General features: G+C 41.8%; 1 protein-coding gene across 13 annotated transcripts in view; it reads left to right on the top strand.

The window, feature by feature from the left end:
- The window catches only part of LOC115207563 (inositol 1,4,5-trisphosphate receptor type 1), a 161,159-nt gene that overhangs the window by 21,444 nt on the left and 112,797 nt on the right, over window positions 1–26,918 (top strand). For 8 of the 13 annotated variants that reach the window (XM_029774752.1, XM_029774753.1, XM_029774756.1 and 5 more), the window contains exons 4-13: window positions 14,195–14,310; window positions 14,554–14,640; window positions 15,758–15,916; window positions 18,066–18,164; window positions 18,682–18,765; window positions 18,877–19,023; window positions 19,484–19,579; window positions 20,056–20,100; window positions 20,210–20,239; window positions 23,363–23,517. In XM_029774752.1, coding sequence (XP_029630612.1) covers window positions 14,195–14,310; window positions 14,554–14,640; window positions 15,758–15,916; window positions 18,066–18,164; window positions 18,682–18,765; window positions 18,877–19,023; window positions 19,484–19,579; window positions 20,056–20,100; window positions 20,210–20,239; window positions 23,363–23,517 — 1,018 coding nt within the window. The remainder of the gene's footprint in view (window positions 1–14,194; window positions 14,311–14,553; window positions 14,641–15,757; window positions 15,917–18,065; window positions 18,165–18,681; window positions 18,766–18,876; window positions 19,024–19,483; window positions 19,580–20,055; window positions 20,101–20,209; window positions 20,240–23,362; window positions 23,518–26,918) is intronic. The other 5 variants (XM_029774754.1, XM_029774765.1, XM_029774761.1 and 2 more) reach the window with 2 other exon arrangements.

The following is a 26,918-nucleotide window of genomic DNA, read 5'->3' on the forward strand; positions in this document are numbered from 1 at the left end:
TTCTTATACTTGTATCTGGTAGTGGCAGCGTTTTTTTTTTTATTAAAGGTGATGGCAAATGTATCTAATGTCTTCAGACTATGAAAAGATGGCAGAGTGCCATGTTTCTTTCATTATTGAGGCTGATTCATGCAGTCCATTTCCTGCAAATGTAAGCAGTGTGGATTACGCCAGAACAGAGTTTAGTGTTTCTGAGACTGTCTGGAACAGGCTTGTGTGTTCTGCAAGTAAGAGATAGTAGGCTATTTACTGACAGTTTCTCAAGGCATTTAGGATTGTTGTCAGGAATACATTTTAGTCATTTAGCAGACGCTCTTATCCAGAGCGACTTACATTGCATTCATCTTAAGATAGCTAGGTGAGACAACATCACAATCGTAGCACGTGGGGAGGGGGGACTTATTTAAGATACTCTCTCTTTAAAGAGTGTATCAGACGTTTTCAGAAGATGGGCAGGGACTGACATTAGACGGAAGCTTTTTCAACCATTGGGGAGCCAGGACAGAGAAGAGCTTTGACTACAAGACTACGCCAGTATATAGCCTGGTCATGAGTCATGCTCAGGGTTCATGCATTAGATCTGATTGATCTACATACAATACATCTTTCATGACAGGTCTGACAGGCTTCACTGCTAATATTCCAAGTCATATAGATTGATGCAGTAGTGCCGATGATGCATCCTACTGGGTGTTGGACTCCTCTGTGTTGCCAGAGTTTGCCTACTGTAATGTTGCCTGTGAAATGTCAAACTATTTGGTGGCTTTGAGGCCCATTTGTCCCTAAAGCGAGCCCTGGACAATTTCTTGTTGTTGATTGCAAACACTTGTTCCCAGCTTGCTGTTATTGGGGTTTGGATTTGAGCAGGCTGAGGCAGCAACAAAAATAGTTGTTTGATGTGAGATTCGGTTTACTTTGCTTTCACTTTAACTAGAGCTTCATGTCTTCAGGGGCATCTTAATCCATTAATAACAACACTGTCCTCCAAAGAAAAAAAATAATTCTACGAGTGTATTTTGATGCCACTGCTGTTTCATACTTGGATGTTTTGGAATTCACCTTTTATTGCTTCAACACGTCTAATGCCATGGGTTTGTTGTATAGTCATTCAACAACACCAAATAGTCGGCCGAATTACTGTGATTAAAGAGGTGATAGTACACTGGGATTCGTGCCTTCACTGGTGTTCGTCATTAATTGCCATGGCTGTCTGTCAGTTTGAACTGGAGCCGGGTCAATCCTATTGCCATAGTAACAACATATTGGCCTTTCCCAGATGGAGATTTCAATGGTGGATTATGTGTGTTACTGTCTCTTTAGCTCATGTGGAACACATTTGCTTAATGGATAATGCAAATGCTGAATTTCATAATGAATTGTTTGCTACAGAATATGATGATGATGATGATGATGATCGACTACACTCATGTATAGTAGCACTTTGATTGAAACTAGATTAGGTTATTTTGGAGAAAAAGCTATCTACCAGCTATGGATTTGTATGATTGGTTGTGGTTTATATCAAGCTTCTGTTTTTAACTTTATTCTCAGTCTTGGCGAAGATATGTACCTTTTTCCCCCACTCAACCATACAACCTAGCCTAGACGTTATTGAGAATTCTAGTCTGATCAGTGATGTGTCAGACAGTAAAAACAACCTGAGTGTTGACAGTTTTTACAGTGGATCCCTCCCTTTACCTCAAGGTCAGTGCAGAACAATTCTGGTAGCAGCAGGGAGGGCCAGCTGGGAGTGATGCTCCTGCTGATGGGCACCTGGAAGCTCTGGCTGCATACTGTCTCTAATGGAGCTCTTTTTAAATTAGCACAATACCTTGGCAGGCCTCCAGTGCAGACCTTTGAAAATACATTTTTGAGTGAAATGACGTGATTGCCAATGTGAGTTTCATTTATTTGAATCAAGGTCATGGAAATTAAATTGACCTTTTTATCCCTGAAAATGAGAGCCCTAGTTTACTTTATATAGCACGTCCGTGTCATTGTCACACAAATCACTCTATTATGTCAACCTTCAGTGACGATGGTGAAAAAAATGAAGATTTACTGTGTAATGAAACACACCACAACTCCTCTAGTATATTGTACTCTCCTGCACTGTAGCACAATGGAAGATGATTCAATGTAAGGAGACATGTCTGTTGTTGCTCAGGGAAATGTATTGCTTCTGGTTAGTTGTGTGATTTGCTAAATGGATGGTTTTGTGGGTTTTTGTTTTTGGCACAGGAACCCAAGATACAGTAGTTTGACAGAGAATGTCAACTACTTCATGTCAAGCAGCTGCTCAGTCTCTTTCTAGAGGCTCAGTAGATTCAGGAGGCAGCATCATCACTGTCTTAGGCCTCTAACAAGACTAGCCCAAATATGTCACTGCTTAGTATTGAGAGAAGAGGAAGCAATAGCTACTGTAGCAGCAGGGTACCTTACTATCTTTATGTGCCTTTTCATTCTCTTTTTGGATTGAGAAAACAGGCCTACGTAAAACGTCTTTAGACACGATTGTTTCTGCTCAATGGTATGTATTGTCAAAATGGTGAGCTGTTTTTGTTTGTACGGCTGTTGTTTCAGTTCCCCAGATAGCCACATTAGACATGCACACTACTGGACAGGAATCTATTTAATCATAATTTAATCATCTAGGCTTGGAACCTTAACTTCAGTCACTCCCATTGCTGAAACTATCTGGGCCAATGGTCTATTTGAATGTTATAGGTCAGAGGAGTTAGAGTTTGTGTCTGAGGGGTAGGCCTTATAGTATTGGTACTCCAACTCCTTTTTAAGATGGTGCTGACACACGGTCACCCTGTTTTCTAGCTCCTAGCCAACTTTGAAATATTTTGTATTCATTATTTGTTTACATTATTTGCTCAGAATGTTTCTTGTATCATTACCTACAGCAGAAAATTGCTTTTGGACATTAGATCAGCAGTCACTCAAGCAAAATTTGCACAAAAATGGGTCATTTGTTTGAACTTCCCAAGGCAGCTCTATTCATCCTGGGGGTTGCACTAAAACGCTGACGCCGGAGAAGAGGAAGAAGTGGGGCCCTAGTCAGATTCAGGCGGCATGCATACCATCCACCGCTTCAGATTATTTTACTCGCTAATGTTCAGTCCCTGGACAATAAGGTAGACGATCGCCTTACTGACAGACATCAGGGACTGTAACATACTCTGTCTTACGGAATCATGGCTCTCTCCGGATATATTGTCCCCGTCCATTCAGCCAGCGGGGTTCTCCGTGCATTACGCAGACAGGAAGAAGGAACTCTCCGGGATAAAGAAAAGTGGAGGGGGTTATTTCATGATTAACAATTCATGGTGTGATTGTGTTAATTTACAGGAACTCAAGTCATTTTGTTCTCCGATATGGAATATCTCACCATCAAATGCAGACCGGATTAACTCCCAAGATAATTTTCTTTGGTCATCGTCACTGCCGTGTATATTCCCCTCCAAGCCTACACCGTGACTTCTTTCAAGGAACTACACTAGACTATAGAGGTCGACCGATTATGATTTTTCAACGCCGATACCGATTATTGGAGGACCAAAAACCCCGCTACCGATTTTAATCGGCCAATTTTTTTACATTTTTTAAAAATTTATAATAATGACAATTACAACAATACTAAATGAACACTTATTTTAACTTAAAATAATACATCAATAATCTATTTAGCCTCAAATAAATAATGAAACATGTTCAATTTGGTTTAAATAATGCAAAAACAAAGTGTTGGAGAAGAAAGTGAAATATGTGCCATGTAAAAAAGCTAACATTTAAGTTCCTTGCTCAGAACATGAGAACATATGAAAGCTGGTGGTTCCTTTTAACATGAGTCTTCAATATTCCCAGGTAAGATGTTTTAGGTTGTAGTTATAATAGGACTATTTCTCTCTCTACGATTTGTATTTCATATACCTTTGACTATTGGATGTTCTTATAGGCACTTTAGTATTGCCAGTGTAGCAGTATAGCTTCCGTCCCTCTCCTCGCTCCTACCTGGGCTCGAATCAGGAACACATCGACAACAGCCACCCTCGAAGCAGCGTTACCCATGTAGAGGAAGGGAAAAAACTACTCCAAGTCTTGGAGCGAGTGACGTTTGAAACGCTATTAGCGCGCACCCGGCCAACTAGCTAGCCATTTCATATCGGTTACACCAGCCTAATCTTGGGAGTTGACAGGCTTGAAGTCATAAACAGCGCAATGCTTGAAGCATTGCGAAGGGCTGCTGGCAAAACGCACGAAAGTTCTATTTTGAATGAACGCTTACGAGCCTGCTGGTGCCTACCATCGCTCAGTCAGACTGCTCTATCAAATCATAGACTTAATTATAACATAATAACACACAGAAACACGAGCATTAGGTCATTAATATGGTCGAATCCGGAAACTATCATCTCGAAAACAAAACGTTATTCCTGTTACATTGCACAACCTTCAGTGTTATGTCATAATTATGTAAAATTCTGGGAAATTAGTTCGCAACGAGCCAGGCGGCCCAAACTGTTGCATATACCCTGACTGCGTGCAATGAACGCAAAATGACACAATTTCACCTGGTTAATATTGCCTGCTAACCTGGATTTCTTTTAGCTAAATATGCAGGTTTAAAAATATATACTTCTGTGTATTGATTTTAAGAAAGGCATTGATGTTTATGGTTAGGTACAGTCGTGCAACGATTGTGCTTTTTTCGCAAATGCGCTTTTGTTAAATCATCCCCGTTTGGCGAAGTCGGCTGTCTTTGTTAGGAAGAAATAGTCTTCACAGTTCGCAACGAGCCAGGCGGCCCAAACTGCTGCATATACCCTGACTCTGTTTGCAAGAGAAGTGACACATTTTCCCTAGTTAAAAGAAATTCATTTTAGCAGGCAATATTAACTGAATATGCAGGTTTAAAAATATATACTTGTGTATTGATATTAAGAAAGGCATTGATGTTTATGGTTGGAGCAATGTGTACCTAAGCGATTATATGCAACGCAGGACAGGCTAGATAACTACACATGGTTGATGATATTACTAGTTTAACTAGTGATTATGATTGATTATAAAAAAAAACAAGAAGTTTAATGTTAGCTAGCAACTTACCTTAGCTTCTTACTGCATTCGCGTAAGGTTGCAAGATTGAATCCCTGAGCTGACAAGGTATAAATCTGTCGTTCTGCCCCTGAACAAGGCAGTTAACCCACCGTTCCTAGGCCGTCATTGAAAATAAGAATGTGTTCTTAACTGACTTGCCTAGTTAAATCAAGGTCAAAAAAAAAAAATTGGCCAAATCGGCATCCCAAAATACAGTTTTCCGATTGTTATGAAAACTTGAAATCGGCCCTAATAAATCGGCCATTCCGATTAATCGGTCGACCTCTACTAGACTATGTACAAACTGGAAACCGCATATCCTGAGGCCGCAATTATTGTAGCTGCGGACTTCAACCTCTCTGGGATATGTGGGACGCTAGCGTCCCACCTCGCCAACAGCCAGTGAAATTGCAGGGCGCCAAATTCAAACAACAGAAATCTCATAATTAAAATTCCTCAAACACACAAGTATTATACACCATTTTAAAGATAAACTTCTTGTTAATCCACAGTGTCTGATTTCAAAAAGGCTTTACAGCAAAAGCACACCACGCAATTATGTTAGGTCAGCGCCTAGCCACACAAAACCATACAGCCATTTTCCAAATAAGGAGAGGTGTCACAAAAGACAGAAATAGCATTAAAATGAATCACTAACCTTTGATCTTCACCGGATGGCACTCCCAGGACTCCATGTTAGAGGACAAATGTGTGTTTTGTTCGATAAAGTTAATCTTTATGTCCGAAAACCTCATTTGAAATTGGCGCGTTATGTTCAGAAATGCATTGTCTCAAACAAACAAATTACAGAAATACTCATCATAAACATTGATGAAAGATACAAGTGTTTTAACATGTGATTAAAGATAAACTTCTCCTAAATGCAACCGCTGTGTCAGATTTCAAAAAGGCTTCACGGCAAAAGCACACCACGCGATTATGTTAGGTCAGCGCCTAGCCACAGAAAACCATACAGCCATTTTCCAACCAAGGAGAGGTGTCAAGTCAGAAATAGCATTAAAATGAATCACTTACCTTTGATGATCTTCATCTGGCACTCCCAGGTCTCCATGTTAGACAATAAATGTTTATTTTTTTTCGATAAAGTTCATCTTTATGTCCAAATACCTCCTTTTTGTTTGTGTGTTTAGTCCAGTAATCCAAATGCACAAGGCGCGCTCACAAAGTCCAGACAAAAAGTCAAAGAAGTTCCATTATAGTTCGTAGAAACATGTCAAACGATGTATATAATCCAATCTTTAGGATGTTTTTTATCATAAATCTTACAATTCCTTTGTCTTTAGAAAGAAAAGGGAATGGAGCTCGCGCTCACAGCCGCACGCGATCAACAACTAAAGGGTTTCAACCAGACCCCTGGTTGAAACAGCTCTTATTCGCTCCCCTGTCACAGTAGAAGACTGAAACAACGTTCTAAAGACTGTCGACATCTAGTGGAAGCCGTATGAAGTGCAATCTGACCCCATAGACGCAGTATATTGGATAGGCAATCACTTAAAAAAAACTTCAAACCTCAGATTTCCCATTTCCTGTTTGGATTTTTCTCAGGTTTTTGCCTGCCATATGAGTTATGTTATACTCAGACATTATTTTAACAGTTTTGGAAACTTTAGAGTGTTTTCTATCCAAATCTACTAATTTATATGCATATTCTAGCTTCTGGGCCTGAGTAGCAGGCAGTTTACTCTGGGCACCTTATTCATCCAAACTACTCAATACTGCCCCCATTCCCAAAGAAGTTAATAATGGAAATCTGAGGAAAACAAATGTTATTAACACACGCACATCAAGTACTTTGGATCATTGCTTCTCTCTCTTCCGGGATGGCTACAAGGCCCTCCCCGGCCCTCCCTTCGGCAAATCAGATCATGCCTCCATTCTGCTACTCCCCACCTATAGGCAGAAACTTAACAGGAAGCACCCGTGGTAAGGACAGTTCAACATTAGTCTCATAAGAGCTTTACAGTCCTGTATTGTGCAATATTTGCCCATATATTATTTTTCTTCAAGCTCGGTCAAGGAGTTGGGTATTATGGCAAGAGCAATTTTTAAGTCTTGCCATTTTGATTTTCAAGCAGATTTAAGTCAAAACTGTAAGTTGGCCACTCAGGAACACGCATGTTCTTCTTGTTAAGCAACTCCAGTGTATATTTGGCTTTGTGTTTTAGTTTATTATCCTGCTGAAAGGTAAATTCCCCTCCCAGTGTCTGGTGTGAAGCAGACTGAAACAGGTTTTCCTCTTGGATTTTGCCTGTACTTAGCTCATCCCGTTTTTTTTCATCCTGAAAAACTCCCCAGTCTTTGCCAATGTCAAGCATACCCATACCATGATGCAGCCACCACCATGTTTGAAAATAAGGACGCAGCTACTCTGGGATGTGTTGTTGGATTTTTTTGCAGTATTACTTTCGTGCCTTGTTGCATACATATTCATGTTTTGGAGTATTTGTATTCTGTATATTTGAATTCTTGTTTTCACGCTGTCATTTAGGTCAGGGTCTCTCAAACTCTGCCGTAGGGCCCCCTCTGGATGCACATTTTGTTTTTGCCCTGGCACTACACGGCTTATTCAAATAACCAACTCATCAAGCATTGACTATTTGAATCAGCTGTGTAGTGCTACCCAGGGAGGGCCCCAGGACAGAATTCAGGAAACCCTGATTTAGGTCATTATTGTAGAGTCCCCACAGTGTGGATTTATCCTGTTTTGTCCCATCACTGCCACTGAAATCTGTAGCTGTTTTAAAATCTACAATGACCTTATGGTGACACGCCTTAGCAGTTTCCTACCTGTCCTGCAGCTTAGTTCAGAAGGACGACTGCATCTTTGATGTGTCTGGGTGGTTTTATACAAAATCCACAGCATAAATATTAACTTAACCATGCTATATATTCAATGTCTGATTTGTTATTTTTACCCATCTACCAATCACTGCTCTTCTTTATGAGGCTTTTGAAAAGCTCACGGGTCTTTTGTTGTTGAATCTGTGCTTGAGGGACCTTTTTTTTTTTATAGATGTTGTATGTTTGGGGGACAGAGGAAGGGGTAGTCATTAAAATGTCAACCCCTATTATTTCAGAGTCCCCATAACGTATTATGTGATTTGTCAAATTTTACATCTGAGCTCATTTAGGCTTGCATAAACAAAGGGGGAGAATAATTATCTAACTTTATTTTAGTAATTTAATTGTTATTCATTTGTAAAATTGTGTAGAATTTTTTCACTTTGACATTATGGATTTTGTGTAGATCAATGACAAATTACTATTAAATCTATTCAATCGCACTTTGTAATGCAACAAAATGTGAGTTCAAGGGGGTGTAGACTTTCTATATATGTACATAGTCATTGAACACTGGTCACTTTAATCATGTTTACATACTGTTTTACATGTGTATATACTGTATTCTAGTCATGGCTCATCCTATATAACTACTGAAACTTTTCTATTCATATACTGTCCAGTTGAAGTTAGAAACACAAGCATTTTGCTGCACCTGCGATAACATCTGCGTACACGACCAATAAACTTTGATTTGATTTTCCCACTGACCTCCGTGCCTTATTTGGCCATGCTGTTTAACTGGTGACATATGCAGAGGAAGAAAAAAAATATATATAGATGGATTTCCTCTGCAAAGTGGGCAGCTCCACTTTTATTTATACCAGTCAAAAGTTTGGACACACCTACTCATTCCAGGGTTTTTCTTAATTTTTTACTTTTTTCTACATTGTAGAATAACTACATAAGGAATCATGTAGTAACCAAAGCATATTTTAGATTCTTCAAAGTAGCCACTCTTTGCCTTGAAGAAACTTTCAAAGTTCTTGAAATTGTATTTTTTTTTAAATTATTTTTTATTAAATCCTTTGTTTAGGTTCTTGAAATGTTCTGTATTGACTGACATGTCTTAAAGTAATGATGGACTTTAACAAGGCACACCTGTTAATTTAAATGCATTCTAGGTGACTACCTCATGAAGCTTGTTGAGAGAATGCCAAGAGTGTGCAAAGCCGTCAAGGCAAAGGGTGGCTGCTTTGAAGAATGTGAAATATAAAATGTATTTTCATTTGTTTGGTTACTATGTGATTCCATATGTGTTATTTCATAGTTTTGTCTTCACTATTATTCTACAATGTATAAAGTAGTAAAAATAAATAAAAACCTCTTGAATGAGTTCGTGTGTCCAAACGTTTTACTGGTACAGTGTATGTGTATGTATGTATATATGTAAATACATACATGCATACATACATACATACAGTGTGTGTGTGTACACACACAACTGTTTGTAGGAAAAATATCAAATTGAAGATACTCTGAATTATAGACTTAGGCTACCTACTTGAACTTTTTAGTTTTCTAAACATCTCTTCTGAATATAATATACAGTATTTCCTACCTCTTTCTCAGAAATAGACCACAATGTCTTGCACTGGTAAACTGCTTCCCCTTGTATTTCCCCCCCGGGAAACTGTCTTGTGCCGTTGTATAATATGTAATATGGTGTTTGATGAGATGCAAGACCCGATTGTTAATTGTATTTTAGCAAGATAAGTTCAGTGTGTTCATGCAACAGTACAGCAGGAATACTCTATGCAGATTTCCTGGAACCAAATCATGCCTAATATCTCTGACATACAGAGAGGCACACTCACTCATGGAGAAGCACTGTGCTTGGCTGGAGATTGATCAATACTCAACAGATTTACTGCGAGAAGGACGGCACTAGTGTTTGTGGAGCGAGTTCATCATTCTAGAATCTATCATCATTGGCCTGTGGAATGAGAGAGCCATGTTTAAGCTAACAAAGTGTACCACATCTCTTTTTGAAGGCGCAAAAGAACAGGGGCATAACATTTTCTTGTGAATTTATAACTGACTTGCAAATAATAGGCAAAGCCCTGCTCAAGACTGTGGTATGTAGCCTATGCTTTGGTTTGGAGACATGTAAGCATAGGAGACCATAGCGCCTGGTCAAAGCGACTTTGGGGCAAAGTGGGCAGCTGCCACACTCCACTTTCAGATGAGGGAGCAGCGTTATACCCCTTAAATGACAGATTTTTCACAAATGTGATTATTGAATTGTGAAACCCATTCAAAAGATTAGGGGACATGATCTGGAAGTAAATCAGAAGGGGCAATCACTTTCACTTGGTAATTTTTCATGGGCTGCTGCTGGCTGCAGCTCGTTCTAACTATTTAATAAGCTAACTAGCTACAGAAATGAACGAACTACCTAGCAAAACAATACAAAAACATGAAAAGATGGCTAGATATGTCGTTTAAAAAAATCAGATGACCCACAAGTTTCAAACCAAAGGAAGAAAGATGAAGGCTTCATTCAGCAGGCACTAGTTAGCTGTGTGATTCTAGCTAGCGTTAGCTACACCACTTTTTTTCACTGAGCTAGCTAGCTCGGTATATTGAAGCCAGTCACTAAATAAAATTGGGTGAAAATCCGTTACTCACTGAAGTAAAGTTGTTGCTGGAGTGCTGACGAAACTTTTTAAGCTGTCATTTCACCATATGAAATAAGCTACTTCTGAGCACTTTGTTTACCGCCAGACCAGATCTGGTGCATGTGCGCCCATGCAGCTTGTATTGTAGTTCAGATCTGACACATGCAGTTGGACCAGAGCAAAACATCAGCCTACATTTAATCTTGGTTAACCCAGAACACACATCTTGTGTAAATTGGTCGGATGCTATGTTTATGTAGTCTGTCCATGAGAGATTAGCCTACATTGAATCCATGAGGTGAATACTATGCGGGTAGGTAGTGAACTACTTTGTTGTTTAGGGCAATGTCAGCAGTTTCTACTGTTACTGATGCTCTACCACTGTGGACATCTATGGCAGATTCAAGGTACCAGGGTTATTGTGATTCCAAAGAAAGTACTCTTGAGATTGGTGTAGAAGAATGGAGCACTTGTGGTGTTCTGAGAGTCCTAACAAGCCTGGTTACAGTTCACCTGCACAGTGAAAGGATCACGTTCTCTCTCAGTGTTTGACAGGCATTGCATTTGAAGTATAGGGTGGCATACTGAGGAGATGACCTCGAGATGACACATGAGAACCCTCCTAGTAGGTGCTGTGACATGAGCATGTTTCACCTGCAGGGGCGTCGGTGTCCTCGTGGTGCTTCAAGGTTTGTGTGGCGTGGAGCAGCGTACTCCTGTTCACCCCACCTCTCCAGCCTCTCCCAGGCCTCATCACTCCTCCAGGTAGCCACAGTAACAGGACTGAGACTCCATGCTACATCTCAGTGCGCCTGAGCACTGTGCAAAGGGAAAGTGTAGCAGACTAAGTCCTAAAATCCCTGTTGAGTATTAATAGCCCGGTTAAGCTGGTTTCCAGGGAGCACATGCCCGGCATTTTAAACCTCACTTTTTTCTCTCTGATCTGGGATTGGTACTATGTGACAGTAATTGCTTTGGTGTCATGTCTGACAGTTAGGTGTGTCTCTCGAGGAAATATTACCCTCTGCTAGGACAACTCGTTGCTGTCTGTGATAGTACACTGCTCCAAAAAATGAAGGGAACACTTAAACAACACAATGTAACTCCAAGTCAATCACACTTCTGTGAAATCAAACTGTCCACTTAGGAAGCAACACTGATTGACAATACATTTCACATGCTGTTGTGCAAATGGAATAGACAACAGGTGGAAATTATAGGCAATTAGCAAGACACCCCCAATAAAGGAGTGGTTCTGCAGGTGGTGACCACAGACCACTTCTCAGTTCCTATGCTTCCTGGCTGATGTTTTGGTCACTTTTGAATGCTGGCGGTGCTTTCACTCTAGTGGTAGCATGAGACGGAGTCTACAACCCACACAAGTGGCTCAGGTAGTGCAGCTCATCCAGGATGGCACATCAATGCGAGCTGTGGCAAGAAGGATTGCTGTGTCTGTCAGCGTAGTGTCCAGAGCATGGAGGCGCTACCAGGAGACAGACCAGTACATCAGGAGACGTGGAGGAGGCCATAGGAGGGCAACAACCCAGCAGCAGGACCGCTACCTCCGCCTTTGTGCAAGGAGGAGCAGGAGGAGCACTGCCAGAGCCCTGCAAAATGACCTCCAGCAGGCCACAAATGTGCATGTGTCTGCTCAAACGGTCAGAAACAGACTCCATGAGGGTGGTATGAGGGCCCGACGTCCACAGGTGGGGGTTGTGCTTACAGCCCAACACCGTGCAGGACGTTTGGCATTTTCCAGAGAACACCAAGATTGGCAAATTTGCCACTGGCGCCCTGTGCTCTTCACAGATGAAAGCAAGTTCACACTGAGCACGTGACAGACGACACAGAGTCTGGAGACGCCGTGGAGAACGTTCTGCTGCCTGCAACATCCTCCAGCATGACCGGTTTGGCGGTGGGTCAGTCATGGTGTGGGGTGGCATTTCTTTGGGGGGCCGCACAGCCCTCCATGTGCTCGCCAGAGGTAGCCTGACTGCCATTAGGTACCGAGATGAGATCCTCTGACCCGTTGTGAGACCATATGCTGGTGCGGTTGGCCCTGGGTTCCTCCTAATGCAAGACAATGCTAGACCTCATGTGGCTGGAGTGTGTCAGCAGTTCCTGCAAGAGGAAGGCATTGATGATATGGACTGGCCCGCCCGTTCCCCAGACCTGAATCCAATTAAGCACATCATGTCTCGCTCCATCCACCAACGCCACGTTGCACCACAGACTGTCCAGGAGTTGGCGGATGCTTTAGTCCAGGTCTGGGAGGAGATCCCTCAGGAGACCATCCGCCACCTCATCAGGAGCATGCCCAGGCGTTGTAGGGAGGTCATACAGGCACGTGGAGGCCACACACACTACTGAGCCTCATTTTGACTTGTTTTAAGGACATTACATCAAAGTTGGATCAGCCTGTAGTGTGGTTTTCCACTTTAATTTTGAGTGTGACTCCAAATCCAGACCTCCATGGGTTGATAAATTGGATTTCCATTGATTATTTTTGTGTGATTATGTTGTCAGCACATTCAACTATGTAAAGAAAAAAGTATTTAATAACATTATTTCATTCATTCAGATCTAGGATGTGTTATTTTAGTGTTCCCTTTATTTTTTTGAGCAGTGTATTTATACTCTTCTCAGAGAGCTGTGATCTCATGGATTGAAGGAGAGAAGGCAATGTTATTTGAAGAATGTGACCTGTTGAATCTTTTAACCTCTGATAATCATGTTCATCCAAAGCATGTCGTAGTATTGTGAAAATTCTGAAATAAGTCTTTACAATATTTAGTACAGTGGGCTTCCTGTGTAAACTACAATTCATTTGATCTAAACCAGCATTGTTTTAAGCATTTCGATGGCCGCCTGTTTTATGTTGATTCCTGTCTCCGTTCCTCAGTGTATGCCCTCTGGGTTGCATTCTACTGTACCCTGCCATTTCCTGCACAGTTTGCCAACTGTTCTTAAAAAGGAAACCCCACAACTGTTCATTCCCTTCCTTCCCACTGTGTAGCATTTGCATATAACCCTCCCCTTTCTGTCCCCCTAACCTGGTCTCCTTCATTCCCTAAACCCACTTCCTCTCCCTCTCTCATATAGCCATCCCTCTCTCCTACTGCTCCGTTTTCCATCCCTGGCTCCTCCTGTGCTTACCCATCCAGCTCATCCCTCTCTTCTTTCATGCGTCCCCTGACAGCTAATCCCTGGACGCTGTGGCGTTTGTTGGCCAAGTTTTTGCAGTGTGCTTGGTGCTGGTCTGGAGCGGCTATTTTTACGCCTGTCACAGATAATCAGATCTCCTAACACTAGTGTGTTTTCTGTCAGGACTCACACTGTTTAGGATCTGATCAGCTCTGTGCTATGTCTAAAGAGCTCTACTATCCCCAATCTGATCAGGCCAATGTGTTTACCTACAAGAGAATCAAAATGTGTAAAATCACCATCATCCTGTTATATTTATTTAGCTACAGTCATGTCCTTGTTATACTGACAACCGATTACTCTTCCATGCCCTTTTGGCAACTTTCCACTGCTTTATACGTCATGTACTGAATGTTATGAATTTGATAATAAATCTTCACCTGTTTTCTCTGTCTTTCCAGACTGCCTTTTCAAGCTGTGCCCCATGAACAGGTACTCTGCACAGAAACAGTTTTGGAAGGCAGCAAAACCAGGTGGAAACAGCACCACTGACACAGTGCTCCTCAACAAACTCCACGTGAGTACCTCATCTTACTCGCCTTTATTAGAAGTTCTCTAACACTACTGCTGCCCATTATGCCTGCTGGTTCTAAACTGTGTGCATTGCCGTGTTGCTGAGGTCGAGCAAATCATTACAAGTGAAATACTCTCCAAGTTTATAACACAACATAAACCCAGATCTATATTCCATAAAGTACGGCTTCTTATTCTTAATGTGTTTTTGGAACACTAAATCTAATTGGTGGCCATTATATTTCAGCATGCTGCTGATCTGGAGAAGAAGCAGAATGAATCAGAGAATCGAAAGCTGCTAGGAACTGTTATCCAGTACGGAAATGTCATTCAGGTATGAGCAGGAAGAGTAGGGGTGATAAGGTAACAAGGAGATTGAGTTTGGTAAAGCCACAATATAACAGTGTCATTAAGGTTAGTGGAAAGCCTGGAGCAGAGAGGCAATACAGCTCTTCCATAAATGCAGCCAATTATCATCCAGGCCTTATCATCCCCTGCATATGTGACCAGTGATAGTCTCCTATGCATAAATTAGATCATCAGGCCACAGGGAAACGGGTCTAAGGGTCCACTAGAAGTGTACACTATAGTGTGTCAGTTGATTTCAAGTGACAGACCCTCAACCAAAACACCATGGTAGTTGTGATATCTGTCATCTAAAAACACCAACATATACTGTATCTATTTTAGGGCAGCTGTCTCCTGAACTATAGTCCTGAACATGCTCTCAGAATTGTATTGGTGGAAGTGGTACAGTAGGTGTATTGGGTTTATTTGTTTTAGGGGTGTGATGACAGGTAAGGTATTGAGGGCAGTAGGGTAGTGTTTGATATTTACCACAGGCTTACTGTGGTAAGTGGTTGCAGCACTTGAGAGCATGCATTGTAAACACATGTATCTGGCATTGTCTGAGACATTTCGAATGACAGTTGTCTTGTTTTTTCAGTCCCTGCATTCTCCCTCAAAACAACCACAAAGGTTGGTTAAGGTCTAGTCTCCCAGTACCAGACATCACACTGAATACTTGTTTGAGGGGTTGATGCTGGTTGAGTCAACATGGTTGATTTCTTGGGTGAAATTATGGGGCAAAGGAGGTCATGAGAAACATATTTGAACTAGGGCCTTGGAGTATTATTTTAAAAAATCCAGGGGGAAAAAAGGGTCCAGAAAGAATTCAAGTATGATATTTTCAAATGGCACATTCTTTTGGGGATATTCAGGAATGGCCACTGTGCCAGTATTTGACATCTAACTCAATCTCTTCCTGTAGATATACTCCATAATAGACTCAGACCGTGACATTAACAGTATCTGTCTATTAAACCTCAATAGACAAAGTATGAGACTTCTATAAGCATTACATATTTAACCTTGATAAAACTCTAATTGGAAATGTAAATTATGTTTACATGCACATGTAACTGTGTCTGTTGTTTGCCACTCTGTTCCAGCTGTTGCACTTGAAAAGCAATAAGTACCTGACGGTGAATAAGCGACTCCCTGCCCTGTTGGAGAAGAATGCTATGAGGGTGACGCTGGACTCTGCAGGCAACGAGGGCTCCTGGTTTTACATCCAGCCCTTTTACAAGCTGCGCTCCCTGGGAGACAGTGTGAGTGTCCAGCCCAGTGTTGGCTTTAGTGTGGGTCAAAGGTCAGATAGGAAGTCTGGTCATGTCTCTATAGATAAACAACGAAGCCCAGACAACAGATTTCCACTCAAGATCAAGATGCGATGCTCGTTGTTGTGATTCGTAGTTATTGGTAATGTTTCAATTTGTTAATTGGTTGTCTAGCATTTAATCATTCAGGCTAGCTGGTCCCAATTGTATTTGACCATAGACATGTAGGTAGAAAGTGATTAAGAGCCTAACAGGCCATGATCTCACTGAAAGTTCACCTAAAGAGTCTGGCATGCAAGATTCGAAAAGCTCCTGGTATACACCCTGAAATTCTTAAAACACCCTGAGATTCTTAAAGCACCCTGAGATTCATTAAAGCACCCTGAGATTCATTAAAGCACCCTGAGATTCATTAAAGCACCCTGAGATTCATTAAAGCACCCTGAGATTCATTAAAGCACCCTGAGATTCATAAAGCACCCTGAGATTCATTAAAGCACCCTGAGATTCTTAAAGCACCCTGAGATTCATTAAAGCACCCTGAGATTCATTAAAGCACCTTGAGATTCACTAAAACACCCTGAGATTCATTAAAACACCCTGAGATTCTTAAAGCTCCTTGCGTCACCGACCACAGCAAAGATCATTAACAAAGGGATCTCTAGGACAGCACTTCTCTGTTGACGCATGATGCCGCTGAAGTTTACCTGCTTTATATATAGAATCCGTGGTGCAGAGAATTGACAAGTTGTAAGATTAATTTAATACATCATTTCCTATTTTGACATTGTGTTGGCCTTAGGGTGTGTACTGGTTTAATTGCAAGTAGGCTACCATAGGTCATCGTCATTAGCTTTAGCCATTAGGGTTTTTCAGGCTGAATTATTCCTGTGCTGATGAGAGGTCCAGTGTGGCCACCGAGTGCTTGGTAGCCAACATGGTCTGATGGGAACAAGTCGAACAATGTGTTTTCATATTTGCCTGGTGTTACATAGCAGCAGTAACTAGCTATAACAATATTGAGGACAGAGACTTAAGGGAGAAATTAGGATAAAGGTTGTTAAAAGGAATTCATTATGCAGTGCTCAGACCCGTTTGGCAGTACATCCTGTGCAGCAGCAGGACGTCACCTTGCTATTATCATTCCACAGCTTTTCTCTCATATTATGCAATCAACTGATGCCAAAAGTTGAGAGGTTCTGTTTATCTTGAAGGGCACTTTTCTCCGGCTCTAAACCGGACTGACCCCTTACTTTCTTTCCCTGTGTGTCTCTGGGCTGTCATGCGTAACAGCTCTCCTGGGGCCTCTGTAGATGAGCAGATAGCACACTCTGGAGGACATTAGTGGTTGTACAAGTGTTATTTGTGGTTTTCTACTGGCTGATGGGTCTGATAAAGACAATCACACTGCCTCTCTGTTTGCTGTGTCTCTGAGGGTTTCTGTACAGTAAGTGTGGACAGCTGTGTGTTTCTGTGTGTGAACATGTGTGGCTGTCTGTGAGCATGTGTGGCTGTCTGTGAGCATGTGTGGCTGTGTGTGAGAATGTGTGGCTGTGTGTGAACGTGTGTGGCTGTGTGTGAGAATGTGTGGCTGTGTGTGAACGTGTGTGGCTGTGTGTGAGAATGTGTGGCTGTGTGTGAACGTGTGTGGCTGTGTGTGAACGTGTGTGGCTGTGTGTGAACGTGTGTAGCTGTGTGTGAACGTGTGTGGCTGTGTGTGGCTGTGTGTGAACGTGTGTGGCTGTGTGTGAACGTGTGTGGCTGTGTGTGAACGTGTGTGGCTGTGTGTGAACGTGTGTGGCTGTGTGTGAACGTGTGTGGCTGTGTGTGAACGTGTGTGAACGTGTGTGGCTGTGTGTGAACGTGTGTAGCTGTGTGTGAACGTGTGTGAACGTGTGTGGCTGTGTGTGAACGTGTGTGGCTGTGTGTGAACGTGTGTGGCTGTGTGTGAACGTGTGTGGCTGTGTGTGGCTGTGTGTGAACGTGTGTGGCTGTGTGTGAATGTGTGTGGCTGTGTGTGGCTGTGTGTGAACGTGTGTGGCTGTGTGTGAACGTGTGTGGCTGTGTGTGAACGTGTGTAGTTGATCATGCATCTCTGTGTGTATAATAATGCTATTTGATTGCTCCCTTGTATGTCTAGGTGGTGATTGGAGACAAGGTGGTCCTTAACCCTGTGAACGCTGGACAGCCCCTTCATGCCAGCAGCCATCAGCTGGTAGACAACCCAGGATGCAATGAGGTAGAATACATGTTTCATCTTCATTGTCTCCTGGGTGGAGACTGCATTTGTAACAGAAACCATATTCTCCATTGTTATGTAAACCAAGGTGTGCCTGCACATTTCACTTCCTCAAATCACAAGTAGTGCAGGTTTTAACCATGTTGAGAAGTATGCCTTATTCTTAATTCTCATGTCCTCTCAAAGATGAGGAAACATATTCACTGTACAACTAGCTCCTCTCTTATGCTTGTTTCATATATACTAATCATGCCAAAACATTATGCAAAGAATGGATTGTGAAATGGCAGTATTATCTTGAGTTCATTAAGTGAGGGTCCTTAATCCACTCTTAAGGCTCAACTGCCATTAAGACAAATGACTCTTCAGTTAAAGACTATATCATTACTGTGCTCCTCCTTACAAACCCAGCAGACTCCCAGGCTCATTTCTTTTTGTCACTTTTTTAAGACAAACTTGATTATGTGAATAAATGTCTTTACCTTAGCCTTTCCTGACTCATCCTCTTGGTTTTCAGGTGAACTCCGTGAACTGCAACACAAGTTGGAAAGTAGTTTTGTTTATGAAATGGAGCGACAACAAGGAGATTATTCTTAAAGGGGTAGGTACTCTGACAGTTGATTAAAATGTATTGGACACAATAACACATTAAACAGGGTAGCTGGCTCTCCTTCCCCATGATACTGACTGGTGTCTATGTTTGTGTTACCAGGGTGACGTTGTTCGGCTGTTCCATGCAGAGCAGGAGAAGTTCTTGACATGTGACGACTTCAAAAAGAAGGAGTATGTATTTCTCAGGACTACAGGACGCCAGTCCGCCACCTCCGCCACTAGCAGCAAGGCATTGTGGGAAGTGGAGGTGAGCATAGAACTAGTAGATACATGGTCTGGGTCATGGTACACAATCATGCCACAGGAGGCTGCTGAGGGGAGGACGGCTCATGATAATGGCTAGAATGGCGTGAATGGAATGGTATCAAACACAAGAAAACCATGTTTTTAATGTGTTCGATACCATTCCATTCCAGCCATTACTATGAGCCCATCCTCCCCAATTAAGGTGCCACCAGCAGCTTGTGAATCACACATATGACAGTGATATTTATTGACATGGTTACACACAACCTTGATTGTGGAAGCCTTGCATTGCTATGACATTCTGTAGGTTGTTCCAAAGCTTAAGGCCTGGAACAGAGAGAACCAGGTGAAACTATGTGGGTTGTCCTGCATCTTACAATGTGTTTTTACTTGTATGTTATCAGTCCAGACGTTGTCCAGACTTTGTCCTCATGCTGTCAGGTGTTGCATTCTTCTGTCAGGTGGTCCACCATGACCCGTGTCGGGGCGGGGCTGGCTACTGGAACAGCCTGTTCAGGTTCAAACACCTTGCCACAGGGTCTTACCTGGCTGCTGAGGTGAGTCCCCTTACAGTGACAGTAGGCATATTACAAGGTAGTCTACCAGCCAACCACTTGCATGGATCATTTGATTTATACCTGGGAGTATAATGCACACAATCATCTTGCAGTGCTTCATTATGCGATCTGAAAGTCTTAACGACAGGGCTTGATTAAGTTTAAGTTGGATTGACTTTATAGTAATTTATAAGAGGACTATGGACCTCTTATAAACCTCTGGACCTTATGGACCTCTTATAAATTACTATAAAGCTCAATCCAACTTAAACTTAATCAGGCCCTGTCGTTTAGACTTTCAGATCGCATAATGAAGTACTGCAAGATGATTGTGTGCATTATACTCCCAGGTATAAATCAAATGATCCATGCAAGTGGTTGGCTGGTAGACTACCATGTAATATGCCTACTATTACCTCTTGCTTCCTCACATGTTGCAGTTAAGTATCCTATTCTGGTTCTTGATCTATTTTCAGGTGAATCCTGACTATGTGGAAGAATGTCCTGAGCCCCGATCCTCAGTAAGTCAACCAGAGACAGCTCTATATCTGTGTTTCATGTCTATGTTGTGTTTGCTGTCTTGCCCTACCTACTGCTGCTGATCTGTGGTGGATCTTGTTTCCTCTCCAGGTGGTGGATTTTGTTCCCTTTAACTTCCAGGTACTGTGCCTGTCCTTGTGTTTTATCCTCTCAAATACTTCACTGATGAGTTGAGGGACTCTTTAACCATGTTTTAATAATCAACTCACCCTCTTGAAGAGAACTAACTAAACTAAATTAGTGTCCCCCAATTCAGGCTACTGTTTGTGTGTAGTGTGTTTGAGTAGTTATTATGAAAACAATTCTCGATATGGTGGCGAAAGCTGCCGCCAAAACCTGTTTGTTTGTTCTGACCTCTGCTGCTAAAACTTTTTAAGTAAAGAATAGTTCAGTGAGTGCAGTTTTTTCCTTTATTCAACCATTCTCTATTACCATCTATTATCATTGAAGCTATTTCTGTATATTCTGAAAGGAGAGTTTCTTTTTGTAACATTGGCAGTTCTGATAGTTGTGCTAGAGCACCACAGCATGTCAGCACACCATATATTTACATTATCTGTATATGGTACTAGACCTCACATATAGATGGCAGTATAACACCATATTACTGTGGATGGAGTCATTATACAGTGTATATATGAAGGGAATATGTTAAAGAATATTCTGGTCTGGTCTGCTTTCCAGTGGCGATTTTAGCATGTACATCTTGGTGTGGCCCAAAAAATTGAAAGTGGGATGCATGCCAGCAAAGCCACTAAACAATACATTAATTGCACTATAACGGTGACAAACGGTGCCCACAAACTGTTAGGACCTACATAAAGGTGTTCCAACAGCAGTCCCAACATCTTACCACTGCTACACCTGGCTATCAGCGGAGCCTTGTCTGGCAGCGAAACAGTTCATTCAGCCTCATTTATTGCCTTTAAAAAAAGCATAGCTTATTTGGCTGACTTGTTTAAATAAATGTGGTTTCTAATGACAAATGAGATGTACAAACTATGGCATAAGGGGACAACAAGCGGATAAGAAGCAATCTGTAATTTCGATTAAGCCATTAATGAGCTAGGACGGACAAAGTCAATATCACTATTTGTTTTGCACTTTTGAAATGTACAGCGACAGAATTCAGAACATGGGCCGTTCTTACAGTGTTTTCCCTGTACACCAAGGCAGAACCGTAGGATAAATAAAGTGGGCATATAAGCAGACAATGAAAGCTCTTACAATATTCAATGATTACATTTCTCTAAAACAGGTTATAGGCTACATTTGCACCACCAAGTCAGAACAGCAGGTGAAATTAAGAGCGGTAAATAGACCAAATTATTAGGGTGAGGCACTAGGGCATACACATAGTATTACTTTCTTAGCTACAGTATACATATCTCCCTGGCATATTACATAATTTATGCAGCAGTATACAATAAATGTTTGGACTCACCTTGTTGTGCTGTGCTCACTTGAACAGGAAGGTGGCACAATGGTCCTTCGTGGGCAAATTTTGTCATCAAAGTCTGGCATTCGCTGGATTTATGGTGCTTTCAAAACAACTGGGACCACGGGAAAAAAACAAGGTTGAATCATGATGACGTCATTGATCTTGTGGTCGTAGCTCTAGAAAGAGTCCGGATTTACAATTCCGAGTTGGATGACTGTTCAAAAGGTATTTTCCCAGAGCTCATTCAATCCCGACTTCCCAGTTGTCTTGAACTCACTGAAGTCATGTTTTCGCAGTTCCGAGTTAACAGTTGTTTTGAGCGCGGCACAAATCATGCTTCATTGACAGCATGGCCAATGTTGAAAGTTTATTATTTTAAACTTGGAAAAGAACCCCTTAATCCCAGATTTGGGACCACACAGCCACTGTCACTGATTCCTTCCAAACCACTCATTGTTGAATTTGCGATTTTCAACTTGTTGTGTAATGTTTATGTCCAATGGCTGATGAGCACCAATACGTTTTATCTATAATTTCTCTTCATTATTTCTCTTCATATGACAAGGATTAAAAGAAAGGATTAGATTGTCGACTTGATTCATGATGATGACTGCTAGCTAAGATTTTGAAAGTGTGACGTTGACATGATCAGTCCAGTCAAGCTACTGTACATATAATGTGATTGGATGATTGGAATTTTATCTGTGGCCAATGACCTTGAGCCTTCTTGGATGGGCACTTCTAATGTAACTCTATGGCAGCACCCAAGGGGCTAGAATTTTCTAAGTCTACCCTTAGACTTGGCGGTGACGTAGTGTCCCCATGAGTGACAGAACACTGAGCCAATCACAGTGCAATGCTCCATATTTTCTGCTGTCTTGCCCCACCACTACAGAAAGCACTGAGCTAGGCTGAAACACCTACATTTTGGAGCTGCCTTACGCAAGACAAAAAAAAAGAGACCATGTTTGTATGCGGCTTTATTAACTCAATGATATATATATATTTTTTTACATTGTTTGCAAACTGATATGTGACACGTATTAATGCCAAAACAACATGCAAAACCAACATTTTTTGCTAGAAATGTTGGGCTCAAAACAGGTGGGGCTCTGCCCCTCTCCCTGACCTGAATGACGGGTCGCCACTGCTGCTTTCCACGATTTGTTTCCGCCACTGAATTTACAGCTTTCAAAAAATACTTACAGATGATAAAATATGATCATATGAGGCTAAATACATCATGAATTGAATTAGCTTTTAGATCCGTAAACTTGACAGGATGAGTCAACCACACATTATCTCTTCTAAAAGTGGAACATGTCTCTGAATTGGCATGACTCCAATCTCAATATAACCTCAGGCTCAGTCTTCATCTGATTGGTACTGATGAGTACAGCAAAGGAGATATGTTTGGGTGGGTGTATTTGTCTTGGGGGAAGCTGGGGGGAGTTTGGTAAATTATTCCCGATGATGATTTCTCTCTTCTTACTGTACTGTAAAGCTGCAAATTAGAAAACGTCTTTAACGACTGTGGTAATCCAAACAATGTTGCAATGCTTTATCATCTTAATGTGATCCCCTGATATAGCATTGATTAAGCTATTGTTGACATGCATAAGTCAAACTATAAACAGATTGGAGGAAACGTGTGCAACATCTTCATGCTCTCAGCCTCATCTGTTACACACAGTCACAGACAGTAATATCACTGCATTGAAATGATGAACTGAACTACTGAGTTGGGATTTTAGTATGAAGCTCCATAAACTGACAGTGTCCTCTCCCTACTGTACCTGCAGTTGGACTCGGACCATGAAGCCCTGCGAGCGCGTCTGCGAACCCCTCAAGAGAGGGTCATGTACCAACTGGTGTCTGTCCCTGATGGCATGGACATCTCCTCTATCTTTGAGCTGGACCCAACCACCCTGAGAGGGGGGGACTCCCTGGTGCCCAGGTACACAGACAAATATCACACCCCTCCACACATGCATTACATTCTATGATCTGCCTTTCGTTGCATCTTCCATCAACCTGGTCTAAATAGTACGGGTGTGATGCTTGATACAAATCTGTCTCGTCAGGGCAAGGGGTGGCCATGTGTGGAGCTCTGCTTCCTCCTGTAGCGTCCATGTTACAGACTGCTGCTGCTGACTGTCACGTTGTGTTGACTGGACTGGGGACCGACCATGACATATGAAACTGCTGTTGATGTGGCTGCTCTTCACACCTTCCATTTTTTTCCTGTCTGGCAGGGTCTCTGGGCTCAGGCCCTTCGTAGGCAGGATTAGGGCATTTCATTGGCTTCTGGGAAGAGACAGAGGAGGGCCTTCAGGGGTGTCTAATCACACAGCCTAGTTAGTCTAAGAATTTACATTTACAATTTACAATTCAGAGATGATAATTTCAGGGCAATTTTAGGATAGCTAAAGAATGGCCGATTGTTTGCTCTTTGATCTGAATAGTGAGTTTGCAGGACAGCTGAGCTCAGTGCAATTTTGGCGCTTTTGTTTTCAAAGTAATTCATATTTTTAAGATGTCTCTTCTCATGAAAATATCTCACTATCTACCACTGCGTGTGTGTGTGTGTGTGTGTGTGTGTGTGTGTGTGTGTGTGTGTGTGTGTGTGTTGGAGGAGGTAACACGGTTTGTTAACACTAGCTAATGATAGTCAGGAAAGTCCCGGTATGGTTTGAAGCAGCAAACCATGGTGATGGGGCAGACTGCAGCGCTACAGACTGGACCAGGATATCCAGAAGATGTTGCAACATGCTGTGATTTAGTCATATCTTCCAGCTGAAAAGAGAAGCCAGATGTTGCATAACCATCCATCCACCCCCACACCATAAACACACCATCATCTGGAAGGCATATTTTCCCATGAAGTAATTTGATCTTTCAGAGGGCTACTGCCAACTACATGGGAATAGTCAGGTCCTGTCCATAGTACTGCATATACTTCTATATTCACCTCTGGTGTGTTCCTTCCTTTTCACCTCCTGACTGAATCATGTGTTGGCTAAAATAACAACAGTGTGGTTGTTTCTGTCACCAACGCCACATCAGACAAGGCGTGTGCCCCCTCCCCTCGTAGTGTCAGTCGGCATTGTGTCATGTTGTGAGGTGCCTGCCTGCTGGCTACCATTGGCAGCACCCTCGCCCTCTGGTCCCCCTCCCTACCTGAAATAACCCATATTCGCCAGGACACAGGCAGCCAAGCTGGGCTTTAGGTGAGAGTCATTAGAGTGAGTGTGGTAGAATAAGCCTGTTAGCCTAACAGGCCATTATGCAACCAGGCCAAGAATACAGCCAGAGAAGGTGGACACACACATAGAACCCAACCGGTATATTGTTTCACCGATATACAGGGCCTTCAGAAAGTATTCATACCCCTTGACTTATTCCACATTTTGTTGTGTTACAGCCCGAATTCAAAATGGATTAAATACATTTTTTTCCCACCCATCTACACACAATACCCCATAATGACAAAGTGAAAACATGTGTTTAGAGATCTTTGCACATTTATTTTAAATTAAATAACACATTTACATAAGTATTCACACCTCTTTGTAGAAGCACCTTTGGCAGCGATTACAGCTGTGAGTTTTTCTGGGTAAGTCTCTCAGAGCTTTCCAACACCTGGATTGTGCAACATTTGCCCATTATTCTTTTCAAAATTCTTCAAGCTCTGTCAAGTTGGTTGTTGATCATTGCTAGACAACCATCGTCAGGCCTTGCCATAGATTTTCAAGTAGATTTAAGTCAAAAATATAATTTGGCCACTCAGGAACATTCACTGTCTTCTAGGTAAGCAACTCCAGTGTAGATTTGGCCTTGTGTTTTAGGTTATTGTCCTGCTGAAAGGTGAATTCCTCTCCCAGTGACTGGTGGAAAGCAGACTGAACCATGTTTTCCTCTAGGATTTGGCCTGTGCTTAGCTCCATTCCATTTCTTTTTTTATCCTGAAAAATTCTCCAGTCCGTAACAATTACAAGCATACCCATAACATGATGCAGCCACCACTATGCTTGAAAATATGTAGAGTGGTACTCAGTAATGTATTGGATTTACCCCAAACATAACACTTTGTATTCAGGACAAAAATGCATTGCTTGCCAAATGTTTTGCAGTATTTCTTTAGTGTGTTGTTGCAAACAGGATGCATGTTTTAGAATGTGTTTATTCTATAAAGGCATCCTTCTTTTCACTATGTCATTTACAGGTGAAGTCGGAAGTTTACAAACACTTAGGTTGGGGTCATTAAAACTCATTTTTTAACCCCTCCACAAATTTCGTGATGACAAACTATAGTTTTGGCAAGTCGGTTAGGACATCTACTTTGTGCATGAGACAAGTAATTTTCCCAACAATTGTTTACCGACAGATTATTTCACTTATAATTCACTGTATCACAATTCCAGTGGGTCAGAAGTTTACATACACTAAGTTGACTGTGCCTTTAAACAGCTTGGAAAATTCCAGAAAATTATGTCATGTCTTTAGAAGCTTCTGATAGGCAAATTGACATAATTTGAGTGAATTTGAGGTGTACCTGTGGATGTATTTCAAGGCCTACCTTCAAACTCAGTGCCTCTTTGCTTGACATCATGGAAAAATATAAAGAAATCAGCCAAGACCTCAGAAAAAACATTGTAGACCTCCACACGTCTAGTTCATCCTTAAGAGCAATTTCCAAATGCCTGAAGGTACTACGTTCATCTGTACAAACAATAGTAGGCAAGTATAAACACCATGGGATCATCATCATACCGCTCAGGTAGGAGACACGTTCTGTCTCCTAGAGATAATCGTACTTTAGTGAGAAAAGTGCAAATCAATCCCAGAACAACAGCAAAGGACCCTGTGAAGATGCTGGAGGAAACAGGTACAAAAGTATCTATATCCACAGTAAAACGAGTCCTTTATTGGCATAACCTCAAAGGCCGCTCAGCAAGGAAGAAGCCACTGCTCCAAAACCGTCATAAAAAAGCCAGACTACGGTTTGTAACTGCACATGGGGACAAAGATCGTACTTTTTGGAGAAATGTCCTCTGGTCTGAAGAACAAAAATAGATTTGTGTGGCCATAATGACCATCGTTATGTTTGGAGGAAAAAGGGGGAGGCTTGCAAGCCAAAGAACACCAACCCAACCGTGAAGCATGGGGGTGGCAGCATCATGTTATGGGGTTGCTTTGCTGCAGGAGGGACTGGTGCACTTTACAAAATAGATGGCATCATGAGGAAGGATTATTATGTGGATATATTGAAGCAACATCTCAAGACATAAGTCAGGAAGTTAAAGCTTGGTTGCAAATGGGTCTTCCAAATGGACAATGCATACTTGCAAAATTGCT

Source organism: Salmo trutta, chromosome 14 (assembly GCF_901001165.1).
Source record: "Salmo trutta chromosome 14, fSalTru1.1, whole genome shotgun sequence".
NCBI classification, from domain to species: domain Eukaryota; kingdom Metazoa; phylum Chordata; class Actinopteri; order Salmoniformes; family Salmonidae; genus Salmo; species Salmo trutta.